This window comes from Lepisosteus oculatus, chromosome 11, assembly GCF_040954835.1.
Source record: "Lepisosteus oculatus isolate fLepOcu1 chromosome 11, fLepOcu1.hap2, whole genome shotgun sequence".
Lineage (NCBI taxonomy): Eukaryota > Metazoa > Chordata > Actinopteri > Semionotiformes > Lepisosteidae > Lepisosteus > Lepisosteus oculatus.
Window position 1 is genome coordinate 993,135 of NC_090706.1, and position 19,546 is coordinate 1,012,680.

A 19,546-nucleotide genomic window follows, 5' to 3' on the forward strand; every position below is an offset into this window, starting at 1 on the left:
TCTCCCAGCTTTCTAACTATGGCATGAAACAGAAGTCCTTGATTGAACTGATGACCTGCTCCTTTGTGTGACCTTACTGAGGCAGCTCCTCTGACAGCACTTCCTGAATTCGGAGGCCTTTCTGTCCACGTGACCTGCTAGGGCAGCAGGATACTGTATGTAAATGTACATTAGGAGACAACAGAGCGAGGTGACAACACGGGCGAGAGCCTCACCAGTCTGAGCCTGAAAGACGGCCGGCTGATCAGCGGACCGGGGCCTCTGTGTCTTCACCTTCTGGTCATCATCCTCGGGATCTGCAGGAACAGGAACACAGGGGGGTTCAGGCCCAGGACCCCAGCAAGCCCGTACCAGAGATGACGTGCTCCCCAGACCTGCAACCCCCTACAAGGCTGATTCGCAATGTTGTGTCATTTTTGTTGACAGCAGTGACTGTTTTGGGCCATTTCTGTAAAAGTCAGAAAGATGAAAATGTCTGCTGGAGCCTGCATTAACCTCATGGGCAGTATTGTTATTCAGACAGTCACATACTGTATCACTAAGCCACTTATTCAGGGTTTCACATACGCATTCAAAAAGCTTATATTAACACAATCATTAGAGAGTTTCTTTGAGTGTTTTTGAAGAGTGATTTTTGACAGCACAGTCTAAAAATATTTTCCTTTAATCATTGTTTATACATTCTTCAAGTAGAGCATAGGCAAAACAATTAGTTGGTCGTGTACAGCGACAGAGATTGAGGCAGAGGCTAATATACAGCAGAAGGCTGGAACCAGACATTTAATATGCAGAACTAATAAATCTCCCCTTAGCTTTGTTAAAAAAAGAGTCCAGGAATCAATAAACAAATAGCATATAAATATGCCCAACAGCCCTGTGTTTTTCTCAAACGTAAATGCTTTGTCACGGCTGCATCTGTATCTGTATTGTTTTGTGTTCAAAGCTGTACCATCTTATAAAAACAACATCGTGATCAAAAACCGCGAGAGCAGGAATGGCAGTGACGTTGGCAACCTGCTCCTGGGGGTCACCCCAGCTCCGACGCCTGTCCGAGCGGCCGGAGCAGGGCGGCACTGCGCCGGGGGTCCGCTGGGCTCTAACGGCAGGACACGGCCGGCACTGGGGAGGCCAGCACACGCTTGCGCTGCTCACCACACCGGGCTGATCAAAAGCAGGAGTGGGCTCATGGCGCGGCTGCAGTCAAGCATCTGAACCCGATTTAGACGGCTTAGGAGGCTCCCCCGTTACTGATCGGTCAAAAGGCCTGGAAGCTCCTGCACACGCAGACTGTGGGTTAACCGAGCAATGAAAGCTGAAACAGGCATCGATACCGCCTGGCTAATTCTGACCACAGAGCGAACACAGACAACAGCAGCACACCAGGAGACAGCGCCCTCTCTGCGAGCCTGGTGCCTGGACAGCACACTTGAGCACTTCCTGTAAAACACTCAGCTCTACAGTGCAGCAATGAAAACCGTACAAACCGTACTCCAGGTGCTCTCAACACAGAGGACTGATGGCCGTATTTAATGTATGGAGAACATACACAACGCAGGTACAAAAAGTTTATGCGGTTTATATTTATAGTTTCAGCAATCCAAGTGCTGATGGTGACCTCAGAGACATCTTTTCCCGGCATCAAAAATACATTAAGAAGTAAACACCACAAAAGAAATGTTATTTTGATCCCATTTTCATTACCTTGTTTTGAAATGTATGGCAGGCAAGACTGTGAAAGTGTTTGATTAGAAGGCACATCTCTCTCCCCAGACGTTTGAAGGAAACTAAGTTATTCTTTTAATTCCTCAGTTTCATCAGACCAATAGCCTCCTTCTCTATAAAACATTTTATAGATAAGTCTAACAGATTCTGCACAGGTTGTGTCCATGTTTCATTTACTGTGCATGCATACGATTTAAAGTCAAGCTGTTAAAGTAATACCCAGAAACGTTCAGACAACAGGCTCAGCGTTGAGATTCTGTCTCACATGAAATATTTCTGCAACACCTGCTGGTGAAAAGCCTTTCCAGCTGTGTTAGCAATGGGCCTGTGGCTCCTCGCTTCTCAGCTGAATACAATTTAACTCTCTTGGTCACCAGGGGATGCCCTCCTCCTACACCAGCCCTGGAGACGGATGGGTATCCTTTTTTAGTTCCCTGGCCTCAAAATCATTCTGAAAAGAGTTCTGATGAAACTGCTCGACAGCAGTGCTTGGTTACTTTCAGATAAGAACGTGCAAATGATTTTATACTAGGGGTCATTATGCGAGTGGGAAACACTGGGGTGTAAGGATATCGGATAAAACTGTTTCACTCTGTAGTAGGCGCAGGTGCTGCCCTCAGATTAATAGGGAGTTCAGCCTCGGACAGTTGTTCTGGGAGAAACAGATCTTCAAACACCCACACAGACGATGCACAGCAAACGAAAATACAATGGGGCTGCTTGTGCTGAGCCAATACACATGAATCTTGGGCTTGCTACCTTCTCCCCAGCCTCCCTCCAGATCAAGAGGGAAAAAGGGGTACACCTCTCTGGGGATCACCAGGTCTTCATCAGGAACAGCGTTTGAACAGCCACCAGAGAGAGAGCTATGGGGCCCTTCTGCACAGAACAATGGCATTACAGCACCAGCACATTGCATCCTTACAATATGGTAGGAGCAGAAAACATAAGGTCACAAATAAACCATTAGTCACTCTTTCAGCTGCCAGCATCATGACTGTGCCTGCTACACTTCACTCTCAGTGGGGAGGCCGTGCATTAGCACTGTTGTCCTAGCAAACAGTATCTAACAGCTGGCTGTAGTAATCCGCTCTAGAGAAGAGAGTTGTTCAGATGCCTCTCAGTACTTTGGCACTTTTTTAATCAGCCATCTGTTTTCCATGATGAATGATATACTTTAAAAAAAACTTACTGGGCACACACCTCTCACTCTTTTTCCAAAGTCCAGTCAGCTCCTTTAGCACAGTGGTCATAAAAGAGAAAAACAGCTCATTTTATAATTCAGGAGAAGGAGAGAGTTAACATATACAAGGCTTGCAAACCAACCCAAAATTCTCATGAACAATGAGCACCTGGGGGCCCAGGTACAGCAGCGCCTTTCCTGGAGCCCTGTGAGTGAATTCCCAGGAGGGGGAACAGCACACAATCCCAAGAACCTCCGGTCTGGAGTGCTGACCCCTCCGTCACACTGCTCACCAGCTCACTGCTGACCCCTCCGTCACACTGCTCACCAGCTCACTGCTGACCCCTCCGTCACACTGCTCACCAGCTCACTGCTGACCCCTCCGTCACACTGCTCACCAGCTCACTGCTGACCCCTCCGTCACACTGCTCACCAGCTCACTACTGCTGACCCCTCCGTCACACTGCTCACCAGCTCACTGCTGACCCCTCCGTCACACTGCTCACCAGCTCACTGCTGACCCCTCCGTCACACTGCTCACCAGCTCACTGCTGACCCCTCCGTCACACTGCTCACCAGCTCACTGCTGACCCCTCCGTCACACTGCTCACCAGCTCACTGCTGACCCCTCCGTCACACTGCTCACCAGCTCACTACTGCTGACCCCTCCGTCACACTGCTCACCAGCTCACTGCTGACCCCTCCGTCACACTGCTCACCAGCTCACTACTGCTGACCCCTCCGTCACACTGCTCACCAGCTCACTGCTGACCCCTCCGTCACACTGCTCACCAGCTCACTGCTGACCCCTCCGTCACACTGCTCACCAGCTACACTGCTTGGGCATGCCCAGGATTTTGAAGGTTATAGATGTGCAGCCTCTCAGAGGAATTACAATAAGAGACATGAAAAAAGGAAAGTTTTTTTTGCCTTATGTACAGTATAATGAATTTGAGAAAACTAACAAAAAAAGAAAGGCAAGTGAGACCTTATCTAACAGGTACTGCATTTTAAGAGAGCCTGGACCTATTCCTAACTTCACATCTGCACATGCATGCACTCACGTGCATTTTCGCACGTAGACAATCCATTTGATGTGGAAACAACGAAACAACGCCTGAGAAACACAGGGCAGTTAACAGCACAACACCTGGTGGCCAACTCCACAACAAGAACAAATCATTTCAAACAGAACATTTGGTGTGCTGCATTCTTAAAATACTGTCTTGAGTAAAAAAACAGCACAAACGTTCTCTTCAGTCTCTTCTTCCTCTACATACGCCTCGCTGCAAAGGGCATGTCTTCTGCAGGTAAACTGGCTCTCCAGCTCCCCTGCAGCCCTCAGGCCCAGAGGTCAGCACTTTTCTGATCAGGCTCAGCACTCCCTGGCCACTAAAGCAAGATGCGGTCATTTGCTGATATGATAACATTGTATTATGCGGCTGATATGGATTTTCTGAAAAGTGTACAGCACTGTCCATTACTCTCCGACAGCAATGTTGTTGTTTTTTTCCAAAGCCAATCCAGTGTTGTGTCTGAGATCGATAGAAATAGCTCCCATTTGACTCTGCGGGCTGCTGAGAGTGAAGCTCAAAACCAGAGGTTCTGTGAGTGGATACGCACAATAATTTTTTTTTTAACTCTTTTTTTTTATCTCAGCACTTCTTGATTTTGTTTGTTATATTTTAAATATGTAGACAGCAGACAGGACTTCCACTCCTTTGGTTACAATACCAACTCATTAAGTGTTACCAACAGGCATGACACCAGAGCCTATTCGTCAGTAACTAAACAAGAGTGAGCAGTGTGTCAGTCTCAGATCAGGGGTGCACTTGCATGCCCTGGTGGCTGAGCCTTAATTCATCACCATTCTTTGATAACTACATTTAAATGTAATTCTCCTTTTCTCACTTCCAGCTTTTATTGCATATTTGCATTTAAACAAACAAAACTCAAGTCTCCCAGAAGAGTAAGGGTTTTAGGTCAATGCTAATCATGGCCTCCAGGTAACCACCTGACTTCTGTCTTGGGCATGAATCAGATTTTTAGCTACAGAGGAGGAGGATGGAGATTGGTGTTTGTGGGATTCTGAGAGAGGCGTTCCGGACTGTGGGTGGCGAGCCAGTCGGAATGAAACCTGAAATCTGTGATGTCTCTTATATTTTTACAAAAGGAAACATTTCCACTTCTTCATGATCAAATCACAGAGATGCAGTTTTGTGTGTGAATGCACATCACTGTTCATACGCTAACCCTGTCCCTGACACTCAGTGAGCCTCATATTTGGGTAACAAACAGCACAGACAGAGCACCAAAGATGAGATACGACAGCAGAAAGCACGTTCCTTCAAAAGACACAAATGGAGGCCAAGTGCTTTGCATTCAGCCTCCATAAAAATTTCAAGATATTTTGAAATTCATCCCTGACTTCAGAAAACATTAGTCAAATTCTCCTAACAGATTTCCCACATCAGTGCTTGAGGAATGCGATTAGAAGTCACAGATTCATTTCTCCTTTAATAAACATTGTCTTAACACTGGATTCAGGCACCACTGTGTGTGTTGCATCATCAAAGTCACACTCACAGCTTCAAACTCGATGGCAGTGTGCACAGGTACTGAACCAGGGCTCAGACCACTTAGAGAGAGCCTTAACAAAGAAAAACCCTAATGCTACAAGCAACACAAATTCAAAATGTCAGTCAGAGCAGCATAAAACTTTGGTTCAGGAAAACTTCTGTGCCTGTTTCACACTTAGAGCTAAAGTGAGAAACCCGGCAAAATGTGATATCACACCTGCAAATACTCAGAAATGAATCAGCTCCTGCGGAGAAGGGGACATAGTCTTCTGTAACATGTGCCAGTCCGTGTCAATTAGAGAGACGAACAGTGAGTGGCAAAATCGGACTAGAATAATACTGTACATGGCTCCACTGCCTCACAGCATCTGGCCAAACCCATCTGAAAAGCCAATAGCATTATCTGCCAGCTGTCTGGGAGAGTTTCAGCCCATTAATTCAGAGTTGCCTGCAGCTAAACATTCTGGACTAAATTGGACTCCATTGTATACTGAGTTCTAATCACTCGGGTCACAAGAGCACATGGAAGAGGGATGTGCATGAAATAGACTCACTATTCAAGGGGAAAAAAGGCAGAACAGCGCTTGTCTGAGGGCTTCAGACCCACACCGTGTGGTACACCTGGGTGCTGGAGCTGCAGTGAGGACGCTCACTTCTTCAGCTACACTGCCTTCCCAACAGAAGCTGTTTTTTCACCCCTTTTTTATAACGTTTAAAAATTGAAATACAACAGAGCAAACCATCCCAGAAAGGCCCATTAATTATAGAAATGACTGTAATTGTGCCTGAGCACCTATCGTTCTGCTCTGTGAGCAGCCTGGGACAGCCGAGCAGATGAGATGTGACACTTCCTAAAGAGTTTTTCGGGAGCCGGTGAAGCCCCTTTAATGAACACCTGAGTAAATAAATAAGAGTGCAGTCAACACAGCAGCTTCATTTTGGGGTTCTCATAAATCATCCTGGGATGCTCCAGTGAGCCTGCAGAATGAGCTCTGACACCATTAAACCCTCCTCAGCTCTGAGCAGACAATCACAGGAAATATTTAGTTAACGCATTTAAATTACTGCACTTATTTCCCCACAAAGTGCTTTAGAAATATGCTTGATCTTGATCTGTCATATTCAATCTGCTAGTGTTGCCACAGCCATTGGTTCCGATTTCACAAACCAGCTCTCTCTATATATAATTTTGATTTTTTTTAAATTACATATCTCAGATATTGTGTATAATGTTTCTTTTTTTATCAAGCTTCAGAAGACAGACTGTTCGCTCTTTGAGACAAATGGTTCTGCTTAGAAGTCAGATCTTCATCTCCCCGAAAATTGAACCACTTTAGATAATTTTTGAAGTGCTTCTCTAGTCTAGGATTTTCTTCCCTCTGTCTTTTACAGATGTTAAGATCGAGTGTTTTATCTTCTAGATAAAGCAAGAAATTCTAGTTTGCATTGTATGCAAATTTTGCTAAGCAGGCAATGCATCACACAGGCACCAGGCGAGGCGTGTGCAGCTATATTTAGCCACGCTGATGAGGAAGCAAAAAAACCTGATGGTGAACTTGAAGTTCAGGAGCTGCAACAGCAAGTGACCATTTTGCAAACTACAAGTTTGTGAGCTTTTGTGCAAGAGTGTGAAACATCTGAGCTTTAGCTTTTGTTCTTGAACCACCCATCATTTCAATAACAACCGGGTCCACCACAGGGGTGCAGTGAGCCAGAATTCAACCCAGCAGGACACTCAAGGACACTCCATGGAGTGGACTCCCGTCCATCACAGGACTCCAGGCAGGACCTTGGAGATGATACTGTACCTGTCCATCACAGGACACACAGTTTAGGGATGACGATTAACCTGGACAGCATGTCCCAGGAAAGTGGGAGGAAACCAGGGCACTTGGAGAAACCCCATTAGGCCAACTCCAAAGAGAAGCTGCCCCAGGCCAGAATCGAACCCAGGGCTGTGAGCCTGCACCACGGACTGCTTGAGCCACCATGCCACTCTCCCTCATTGTCAGATCTCTTCAACACTGGAGAAGATTCCTTGTGTGTGCAGTACTCTTGAAATGTGGCTCAGCTGGAACAACTGCTGGAACAAGTCAGATGCTCCAGACCTGGGGAATCCTGTGGTTTCTATTTCAGCAGACTGTTCAGAGAGCTGTCGTCCTGGGACAGTCCTCAGTCACACAGGGAGACTCCAGCACGCCCTGTGGACTGTGGACTTTCACTGCAGCTGAGCACCACTGATTCAGGGCCAGTCTGCAAGGACCCGTTGGTGACTGGCTTAAAAAAGAGTCTAGGCAGAAGACTTCAAAAGGTCGCAGCAGTGCTCACCTCTGAGTCCCGGGAACAGGGCGGGAGCAGGGCGGCAGCGCGGAGCGCAGCGGATCCGGACCTTCATCGCCGCACGGCCGGGGGTGACTCGCGGGCTCACAGGCTGGACTCACGAGTGACACCCAGGGCTTCTCGAAGAGCGCCTGGTTTCCGCTCTGCATCTCAATATGGTCGTACTGTATGAGCCCTTGACCTCCCCCGCCAGGTGGCATGAGCCCAGTGGAGCAGCCCTGTGTGACGGGACTGCAGCCAGTCCGTCTGGGAGCTCTCCCAGCGCCGCGCACACAGACAGCACAGCCGGGAGGAGGACAGCGGGTTTCCTGGACCTGGAGAGAAGTCCGCCATTTTCCTTCCATCCAAGCTCTTTATTGCTTAACCAAACTAATTAGTGGCTTAATTCGTTCAGGTAAGTGATGACACCCTGCCCCTTTCTACAGAATAGCGTGCTCCTGCAAAACAGCTCTGTGTGGAGAAAAACACAGGACGTTCCCCTTAGTGCTAAGGGTGTGGAACAGAGCAACAGAACATGGATTCTGAAGCCTGTACCCTTGTCAAGAGAAGAGGCATCCATTATATTTACCACTTCAAGAGTTTTATGCAATCCTGGCCTGATGATTGAGGAACTGAGTGACCTCTCCTTTTTTAACTGGAATTAACGAGCTGGTTGTTAAGAACAAGTAAAAAAAAATATTTTTTTTTGCAGAAAAAAAGCAAAGTTGCCTTTTCTACTCCATTCCTGGTGATTAATAACGTATTCTCTGATGGGACCCAACACCAGAGACCCAACACCAGATTGATGACTTCTTCAGACGCAGGCCTGTGTCGGAGCCACACCCGGAATGGGGGTGGGGTGTCTTAATTGAACCAGCTGCACACACACCTGAAACACACATGATTCATGCAAGAACTGCCAGTGACTCACACATCACTTTGCCATGTGCGATGGCTCTGATCTGCACTAATACTGCACTGGGGAATCTCTGTAAATATTGGCAGCAGAACAGGACAGGAGGGGTCCTGCACTACAGGAGGGATTCATTACAGGGATACTAGGCACTGCATTTCAAAGTTGTTTTGACAGTTTTGTGATAGTAACTGCTGCTCAGTGCCTTTGCCAAAGGAAGGGATTAGAGTGAGATGACCTCACCCTCTTATCAGTCCTACAGCGCTTCATTCAGGATTACAAATCGATCTGCGCCAGCCAGACATGCCCCCTTCACCTCTCTCCACCTCCTCGGCCCCCAGGACAAGCCCTCTGAACCTCACCTCACACATCTTCCAGCCTGACGTATCGAAGTCAATGGACTTACAAAGAAATGCTTGTTTATCCCAGCCCACAGAACAGAACAGAGAGCAGAGACAAAACACGATTTTATTCCAGCTACAGAAACTAAATTTGAACAAAATCAATAAACACCTCGCTTTGGAGAGGCTGAAAGACTATGGAATTGTAGATTGTGTCACACTATGGGTACGCTGCCCGTTTAAGGCAAATAAATTGCTCTGACGAACGTCTGTTTTATTTAGTCAGTTTTGTTTTCCTTCTGAAGTCCTTCTCCAGGTTTAATGCAGGACTCCATTTGGCACAGGCTGATGTTTTCCTATGTAAACCAGCTGAATAAGACCCTGCGGTACTCATTATGCTGCTGTGAGCTCCTGGACAGGCTTTCCTGATCAATGGTTCTGAGGCCCGCAGCCCCACAGCCAGCTCCGAGGTCTCTCTGGCATTCCTGCGCCCCTCCAGTCATTACAGCGGCTATCCGGGCTAATGATGCACTGACAGGGCAGGATCAGAGCGCCAGCTCCCTCCGCAGAGCCTGGCACTGGAGGCCTGAAGGAGAGGCACTGGGAAGCATCTTGATCAGTATCTGTGCGCTACTCATTGTATCGGCTGCCTGAGAGCGGCCACGCAGCGAGAACACCACTCCCACTGCTCTTTCATTCACTCCGGCTTGTCTGAGCTACAGACTGAAGGTGCAGAAGGGAAAACATCGATTTCAATTTAGTTTTAACTCAAAATAAAGATACAGGTGCCGCACTACTGCAGTCAAGCCGGGAAAATGAATACTCATGCAACACAGGTGCAATAAAGCTGGTAAAGATGCGATTGACATGGGCTCTTTCAACCAAAGCGGCGTCCATTTTCTTTTCCAGCTTACATTCTTATAACGACTCATCTGCAAAACCATCCTTGCCTCCTCTGGACATTTAATTCCTCCCAAAACCACATCAGGTTAAACTGCTGTGTGCTGGCATGGGGCTTTGTTTTCAATGAGTCGGGATGACTTGCTCTTTCTCGTTGCAATACGGATTATACAGACTGTGGGAGGAAGAGACAGCAGCTTCACGGTCCAGCGGCAGAGATCGTATTGTATGCAGGAGGGTGCTGCCTGCCCCGCGGAGCCTGCTCAGGAGAGAAATTTCACTCTCCAGTGCCTGTGTGCCTGAGCACCAGGGCTTTTAAATTAAGCCCACGGTCAGGGGTTCAGTGCACAGGATCATGCACACACACACCAGGTGAACGCATGTGCAGGTCCATTTGAAAATGGAAGAAAAAATAGCAGCATTCTTCCCTATTACTGTGACAAACAGAGTGACAGGGCGCAAGCGAGCCCTGCTGAAATGCCTGCTCTGAGAGACAAGCCGGAGGACGTGAGCCAATGATGTCTAAACAGGCGAGACAGAGAGAGCCGCAGTGAGCGGCTGCCTGTCTCCAGCTCTATGCAGCGCCCTTGTCAGTCACTGACAAGACACATCTACTTCCCTACCCGCTGTCAGAGGCAGTAAAGGGACTTGGCAATATGAGGAGGATTGCATGTCAGTGTGGAGGGCTGTAAAGGAAATTGGCTCCAAACAGTATTCAATTTAATGAAGAACCACTTTGGCAGACAATTAAGAATGGTGATTTCTGTATGCATGTTTACATAACTATGGAATAGTTTTCACTGAAAAATCATTTTCTGGTATAATATTAAGAAGTTTGTTAACAAGCCATGTGTTCCTATTAGATGCATGAGTGACAGGCTACAGATATCTATGATTAAGTTGTACTGAGAGTAGGAAATTATACTGTAGTTACACTTATCTATTAATCATGCACATACAATTAACTGGAGAGCCAGGAGGAGAGACACAAAATCATGGGGCCTTAATTTTATCGAGTACGAAAAATTAAAATACAAAATAAAATTCTGCAGAAGAGATTTGTCCTTGAAGCAGTTTGGAAAACAAGAACGCTCACAATGAAAAGTTCTGAATACAGCTCCCCCTGTGACAGAGCAGCCAGCTGCGACAAGCCAGTGATGAATGCTGTGATATCAATAAATCCCATTCCAATTGACTTCTTCAGGGAATTACAGCACGTGAAGGGACTTGTGTCCAGCACGGAGAAGACTGTGAGATTTATTTTTCTTTCACCTCACAAAGGTTCACAGCCACCCCCTGCTCTGAGGCGCCCTGCCACATGTGGAACGGTCACACACACCCAGCCGAGAGAAAGACTCAGACCTCAGAGCCACTCTGTCTCCAGTACTCACACTGCATCACTCTCCCAAAAGCACTTCCTCATTCCTTCGTCCTCCATAATCAGAATCTCAGCCTTGCACACAGAGACTCCAAATCCTGCACAGCTGAAGGTAGTCTTAGAAACACAGTAAACACCCTTTTCAAAAACAGGTGCGCCAGGCGCCCTCCAGCAGCCACTGGAGACGAGATGTGCAGGTATCTGAGGTGTTGAGGGCATGTGTAGCAGGTACTGTACTCTATGGGACTGCTCAGGTCTCCGAATGGGCACCTCTGAGGTGCAGAAAAGCTGCCACAGCTCTAATTCTAATGAATGAGGAATGAAATTTGAAATGAAGAGAGGGAATCGGGATTGCTTCTCCACTCCAGCTCTATCCCTGGACATATTTAAGCTGCAAATGAACCTGTCAGGATGTGTCTTTGATACCAGAGATACTCGAGGAGCACCTCTCCAGACGGAAACACCCCAGACCAACTTTCCTTCTCAGACGCAGCTGGACACAGACGGCTCAGGTGGGATCGCCTCCTCTCCGCACGCGGTGCTGCAGGTTCCGCTGGCTCGACAGGCTGTTTTATTACACAGGGTTAATGAATCCCAAGGATCCTGGCACATCCCAAAGGAAAGAATACAATAATAACAGCAACTCAAATTTATTGATGAGCGCTTTTCAAAGAACTGTACAAAAGCACTAAAGAAAAATACTGCCTGGATTCGTTCCAGAAGAAATGAAGAGGATTGCTTCTCTAAAGAAGGGCAGCAGGCACAGGGTATACAGACACTGCGCTGCCGCTCAAACCCAGAAAGACTCTCCGTGACCAAGATGGGACATTCCTTAGCTAAGGAGAAAATGGACGTTTTCCATCTGCTTGTGGAGCAATCTGCATTTTTAATTACAATAAAAAAACGGCGTGGAAGTACAGCATGACAGTGATAGAAAAGAGTTCCAACTTCAACAGATCCTGTCATCGGTTCCTGATGGAGACACTTTCATTTGCATTTAAAAAAGAAAAAAAAAATCAGATTTCCCATCACAGGAAAAAAAGATCAGACCAGGGTAGACAGTATAACAAGCAAGAGGCTCTTTAAGGGAGAGAGCGTGGGCGATGAGTGGCACAATCCTGGCTGGCAGGGTGATTGAAGGAAGGGCAAAGGTCAGCAGACCTCTGCTGCAATTAGAGAGACGCTTCCTGCCATTCATCCTCGTTAAATAGCCACTGGGGACAACCCAGAGCCGACGGGGCTCTCGGCCTCAGCAGGGCTGTTACACAGACCTGGAGGGGCTTCTGTGATTCCCCCATCGATCTGACTTACTCCTGCTCCCCGCTCCCCCCTCTGCAGGCTGGAGGATTCGCAGTGCGGGGGGGCTGGCAGGGGCACGCACGAACTGGATCACGCGGATCGGACCGGATCGCTCCAATGTAGCTGGTCACAGCGCAGCGCGAGCCGGGAGCATCAGGACCTCCCCCGCTCCCCTCGTGCAGCCGCCAAAGGCCTGTCTGCCGACACACGCAGGGGGCAGAACTCACACCTCGAACTGCCCCACGGGCGGGAATTAGCTGCCAACCTGCAGCTGGTGTCTCGTTTCATAGCAACCCCTGGGTGAAGAGACTGTGAGTTAAATGGACTCTAAACCGATTGAATCAAGTATTGGCCCCCCAGGGTGGCCCTGACTGATCCCAAAAATTTACCAATTCAAGGCCTGCCACAAACTCAGACCGCTACACCAATGCCCCCCGTGGAGAGACTCTGGGCACATGCGATTTTAATCAGCAGAGCTAGCACGCCACTCAGGGTGAGTGAGAGAGTCTGGGCCTATCACAGCAATCTCTTTCAGCCGCAGCCCTCAGTGAGATACAGAAGCAAGCAAACTACAGCCCGGTTTGTTGCCTTTTCTATAAATTCAGTTCTTCACAGCGGCCGCGGTCTTGTCCAGTCTCAAAAACCTCGTTCAGGCTCAGACTCAGCCCTCAGATCAGCAGAGGACACCCAGATGGGCAGGCTGTCCCGTCCAGCACACTTCAAAGCCAATTTTCATGTCAAGAGTAACAAAGCTAGATTATGAGGACACATGCCTGGGAGGCTGAAGGGTCTATTAAGTGTCAAAGTACTTTTGTACAAGCTGTCACAGTGGTTTGTCATCTAAGAACTGCCACTTCCAGCTCCAGGGTGCTGGGTTCAAATCTGGTCTGGGGTGGAATTTCTCCCACCACTCAAAGACTTGAACCCCAGCTCATGATTCTGCTCTGTCACTGATGTACACATACAGTACATACAGTGCAGAGAGAAGGCCAGTACCAACAAGAACAGGATATTTATAAATACAGGCGTAGATAGAATAGAGGAGGGATGGTTCACTTCTTTAAAACATCTCATGGGAAAGTGCTGAAGACTTCTTTGCTGCCAGATTGAACTTTTCCAAACTTTCCAAAATATCCTTGGGGCGCCTCCTAACGGTGAGTGATCAAACACATTCTGACTCAGAGTAGAGAGGGGTCTTAACTCTCCATGAGACCCTCATTGAACTCCTTCCTGAGCCTTGTAGGAAATGCACTTCCTCTCAACACCTCCCACGGTGAAAAAACAGCTCCCACCATTGTGTCTCGGCCTTCTGAAGAAACAGGGATCGACACCCACTTGGTGTTTCTTGATCAGTGTAGTATCGGCTGTTCCCCTTCCCCTCTGTTCCCTAATTATATACTGGGGTGGGTCCTCAAGTCTCTGGCTTCGAATTGCTCTTCTGTCCCGCGCATCAGCCCAAAAACAACAGAACCCTTCCCAGAAGCAAAACTTGGCGCTCTATATATTTTCCAAGCTACATGGATCACCAAGCTTACTGAACCAATATCAAATAAGCCAAATGCAGAAACAACAGCAAGAATTACAACAGAGCATTATTCCTTCGAAACACAACACACTTCAGCTGTTTTCGACGGTATGTAATTGAACGTGTACAATGATAGCTGCAGTTCAAACTAGGCGTTACCACAGCTGAAGTAAGACAGTCAGAACCTGTGTAACACGACACTCCTTTGAGCCATGTTCACCTGCCTTCTACAGGACCCAGCCTGGAAAAATGACTCATCCCCCCTCTTCAGATTGCAATTAAACAGGTTTCCAATAGGCCTGCGTGCTTCTTTTGGTACTTGAACCTGAGGGGTAAAGTGAGGAAGAGAGAGCAAATTCATTCAATCAGAGAAAGAAAGGCTCAACAATCGAAAACCCATGCACACTGGAAAATCGCTCGTTAGCGGTGCAGGGGCTTGTCTGCAGTAGAGCTCGGATCCTCTCCACGGTCAGGAAGGCCTTTCTTGACTTTGAAAACCTGCTCGGTATTATGATAAATAGCACTGTCAATCAGGGAGTGCTCTGGGTAGCAAACAGATTGGGAAAAATCCACTTAATGTCAGAATAAATGAACATAAACGAGCTGCTAAAACTGCACGACCTGAGTGCGAGTCCAACAGATGTGACTGCGGTGAAGGACGCTGCCTGACCTGCTGAGACTTCAGACTGACGGCTGAATTAAAAAATGACTACATTCTGAAAAATGTGCCTGGTATACGATGCAGGGTCTGCATCAGGTAGATTGGCAGGCTTGACGCGTAGATGCCATTCATGGTGGAAGAAAATTTTTAAAGGAACAAAGTCCAAGAAAACACGCAAGCATTCAGCGTTGAAATCGATTAATCAAAATGTAATGTTGTCCTATTCACCAGGTCCTGTTTTCTTATAATGGACCATGAGATACCATATCCAATTCAGAATAAACCTTTAATCTGCTTTAATTCCAGAAACACTGTACTTTTATATTTGCTTAGCCTTGAAAATAATGAGTTTGTCGCTTTGAAAGGAAAACTCCTACGCACAGGCACTGTGGAATAAGATATTTTCTCAGAGTGGGATTAACATTTATTGTGCTGAACGTTCATCCCTTTTATGTTGTTGTTTTAAAATTTGTTAAAATCATGTACATGGCTTAGGACAAGTGCACAGCAGTAGTGCTCCAGGGAATTAAAATGTTTTTACTGTTGTTGATGACAATAACGATCTGAATTTACAGCACAAGGCAGACAGATGTGATCTGTATACCCCCACCGTCTGTGAACACACGGGGAAGGTGTTCACTCCAGGCCGACAGCGTGGTGGAGGCCTTGGGGACCTGGTCCCCAGTGAGTCCAGCAGCCTGCTCCTCAGCCAGGGGGCTTCTCTTTCCAGCACACAGAGCGTGAGTGGGCAGGAAACTCTCTCTGTCCCTCTGCAGGGTCAGAAACCAAGGGCCGTGTCGTGGGGCGTTGACCTAGCCTATCAGTCGCTACATTCCTTGTTCAGCTCCAAATTCGGGATAAGCCACCCTGAGGCCCAGTAGCCCAGCTGTAGAAATAACGATGCCTGCCGACCGTGGGGCTATAATCCCAACACTTTGAGAGCCAGGCACGTGGCCAGAAAAAAAGTTCCAGGGCTGCATTCTGCAATATACAGTACTTCACCCAGCCCACTGAATACACTGCAGGGAGAGAGCGTTATTATTTTATCAAATTTTTCATGGATGCACACTGGAATGAGAATGTCAGGCAAAGGACGGAGAAAAATCACGTAATGTTCTCCTGGCACAAAGAAATCTCTGTAGTTTCCACAGAGGAAACGTGCTGCTCTGAAGCAGTTTTCGAAGTAATCCCCTTGCAACAGGCACTGTAATCCAATCCCAGCTGCCTACCTTTCAATGTTCAAGCAGAAAAGCTCCTCTCACTCTCAGATGTTCATTTGCTCCCCTTTCCTTCCTTGCCCTCTGTTTGCTGTGTTTCGAAATGCAGCTGTGGGCTCTTTTAGGATTTATTAAAAGGCAAGGAGAAACACGAGAATCTCTCTGCAATGCCCAGACCCGTTTCGCCAGAAGAACCGATCAATAGCCTAGAGGTTTGCAACAGCTTTGAAACTGCAATTGTCTGCTTGAAATCTTCATTAACTCTGGATGAATTGAATAAAAATGTAAATGTTAAGGCAGCTCCTCCGAGTGCGTCGTCACATATTCCTTGTCTCATCCTAGAAATGAAATGGAACATTGCTGTTCATTAAGAAGTGGTGCCGTAACTTTACAGTTTGGACATTTGTTTCAGGAATAGGAAGTGATTAGAGTGTGGAATTGAGGGTTTAGTCAGGTTCTGTCAGGTCGTTAATCTTCCTGCCAAGGCTGATGCCCTTCGTACCAGTAAAACTGAACCCCACCTGTGGCACACCCCCGGAGAGACGCCAGTGCACAACTCGAAGCAGGGAGCCACAGCTGTCCAGCTGTTTCTAGCGCCTGGACACAACCCAGGCCAGGCCTGACCGGGGCTGACCGGGAAGGGCGGGGTGGACGGGGCTGCCCCAGCTCTTACAGCCTCCTTGCCTTGAGAGATCAAAGCCTCCGCAGTGGAACCCTGGGAAGGCCGAGGCTTGCGAAAATGAAAGCGCCTCATAAACCCTCTCAGCACTTAGCAGGGTATGGAAGGGACAGCGAGGAAAAGCGACGCTGGGTGAATACTAATCCAGGTTGCCAGGAGCAATCAAAAGCACCAGCACTTTCTTCATCTCGACTCCCTTTGTGAGACTCTCGCTTCTTTTCTCAGCTCCCCTCTCTCCCTCCTTGGCAGACAAGCATTCCCCCGATCAGCTTGGATACTGATGAGAACAAGAAGCCTGGTTTTAAATTCCCCGTCAGTTAATGTTCCCCCAGATCAAACAGAGCAGAGCTCTGCAATTTCCACAATACTGTTTGTGCATAATTTACTTCAGGTGCTAATAGTACTAATGGCAAAATGTCAGAGGCCTTAGAGCCAGGTTTCCTCGAAAGAGTAGAGTCTTTACAGAATTGCCTTGTTTTGCATCTGCATAAAGAGGCTATAGATCACCAGAAAAGCTCTTTGTGTTCTTCATTTGAAGTGAGACTGGATCGTACTGCATATGGGATCCTCCAATGCCTGTTGCCAAAGAACAGAGCCTGCACTCAAAGAAAAGTCAGTGGAGAGAAGGAGTAGCATTAAAGACGTACATGAAAAAAGTCACATGTGATATAAAAATTTCAAGAGAACACTGGGACTACGAGCTGTTCTAGAAAAGCTGGTGAAAATTACCTACCTCAGCTGAGCAAAATTAACTTTTTTACTCATATCATTGCTCTGTGCTGCTTAGAGACGACAAAAAGATGCAAGCTATTTATATGAAAACAATGCACAAATGTGCTCCTGCTTCCATTTCATTGCGTATTCAAACCCGTTGATTGCAGCCATTTCATATTTTTTTTACATCAAAAGGGTGGATGTGTAAAATCAGAGAGCGTGTAATTGAGAGAGTGCAGGCTGAGGGCTGCAGCGTGTCAGCTAGGACTGTAAATGAGGATTGATTATTGTTTCTCTTGTTCGGTAGCAATCACAGTGCACATCGCCAGGTGCAAGGCTGGCTCCACAGGCCAGGCTACTGCGTAAACACGCTCGACAACAGGAAAATAATCTCAAGGCTGGCCCAGGACGTCTTCCAGACACAACATCAGTGTCTTTCCAGCGCATCTTGCCGATCTCCGTCGATCTCAGCAGTCCCACTACTCCTACTATGCAAGTTTTTATATAACAACAAGAAGAAAGATTTTTGAACAAAATGAGATTTTTGCAGGCAAACACTAGCTTGGAAACTACCGATTTAGTTAGTGAACTGATCCCCAAACGTGCTCCTTCTCATCGTTGTGCTGGACATCTTCTCACGACACTGTTCCACAGAAGACCTGCACCTCAGACCCTTCACATACTGGACACTGCGGTGCAACAGTCTCCGGCATTGTCAACAATCAATTCATTCACCGCGAACTGAGCCCAACAACTGAAGCAAACAGCGGAGGAGCTGCCCAGCTGACCCACAGGCAGTGGTTCCTCATCATCTGGCTCAACAGAGTTGTGTTTCTGCATGCAGATGGAAACAGTGCAAAACAAGAGAGAATCTCTGAAAGCTCTACACTGCCGTGTGCATGCAGAAAAATAAATTAGTAAGAAGAAGTCAACCCTTCTACTGCTGCTACAGCCAACCATTTGTCTTGCTCAGACCCTGGGCAGTTAGTACCGTGTGGGTCTCTAGCTGTGATTTATATCCATCCCAGGGTGAACGCCTCTAAACTTGTCTTCTTTATGCACCAGACCCCATTTCATAGCAAAACGGCCACCAACTGCTTAAATTTACGAACTGTTTATCTAAGAGCGCCCTGAACTGTGAAATGGACTGTAAATCACACACGTTGTTCTGGATCTGGGAGTGTGTGTGTGTTGTAACAACTGTCCCCCAGTACACACTGAACAGACTGACTCACTGGATGGCTTTTGGCTCCTGTCCTTCTTCTCTTCTGCCTTTTGCTATTGTCATCAATCCCTGTACAGAGAAGTTAATTCGTTTGTTAATTACACCAGTTTGGGGCACTTTACTTCAAGGTGTAAAGCCCAGCGAAACAAGCAGGTTTAGAAGGCAGTAATATCAGGCACTGGGAAAGCATGGCTTCAGGGCCCTTAGCACTGCTGTCTCACAGCCCCAATTTATGCCCTCTGTGCCTGTCTGTGTGGAGTCTGCATGTCCCCTCGGGTGTCGACTATGTGTCCTTGTTCCCCTCCATCTTGCAGGGTGATTGGCTACAGGGAGTCTGGGGTTTCTCCTCCAAGAGAAAGGAGGAAGGCTCCTGTTGTCATTCCTTGGCTCTCAAGTTCTGGGCATGTAACTACACAGGCAGGAGACCCCACAGCTGGTACTTGAACTCCCAGGTGTCCCACCTACCAGGAGAACCACAACACCTCCCTCTGCACCTAATTGGTCTCCGGGCTTTTGCAAAGCTAAGCAGCAAATGGATCAAATCACAGCTTTGAGTCGCCCATTTGCTGCCAAATACCAGCGGCTCAGTGATCAAGGGGTTCCAGGAGGGCAGAAAAAAGTCCCCCGCTGGGCAAACAAAGACACCCACACTCTTCCTTTGTGTTCCTTGCAATCTCTTCTGGTGTGAATGTAAGGGAAGGATAATGGCCTCAAATGCTGCACGTTGATTTCTCAGCATTTATTCGCTTCAGTATATTAATTAATAAAACAAAACACTGGTTACAGACAGGCTCTGAAGGGAGGGGCTCGTGAGTCTCAGCAAGGCTTCTGTAACTGGTATCAAGGGACACTAGCCATCCTGCCTGTCTGGTGGCCAAGCTGATGCCCTCC

General features: G+C 47.4%; 1 protein-coding gene across 16 annotated transcripts in view; it reads right to left on the reverse strand.

Annotated features, from left to right (window-relative positions):
* Positions 1 to 19,546, reverse strand: part of adgrb2 (adhesion G protein-coupled receptor B2) — a 164,212-nt gene that overhangs the window by 98,342 nt on the left and 46,324 nt on the right. For all 16 annotated transcript variants that reach the window (XR_011190951.1, XM_069195381.1, XM_069195382.1 and 13 more), the window contains exon 3: positions 216 to 296. Coding sequence is in view for 15 of the 16 variants with exons in the window: in XM_069195381.1 (XP_069051482.1) it covers positions 216 to 296 (81 nt within the window). In the remaining variant the exon portion in view is untranslated. The remainder of the gene's footprint in view (positions 1 to 215; positions 297 to 19,546) is intronic.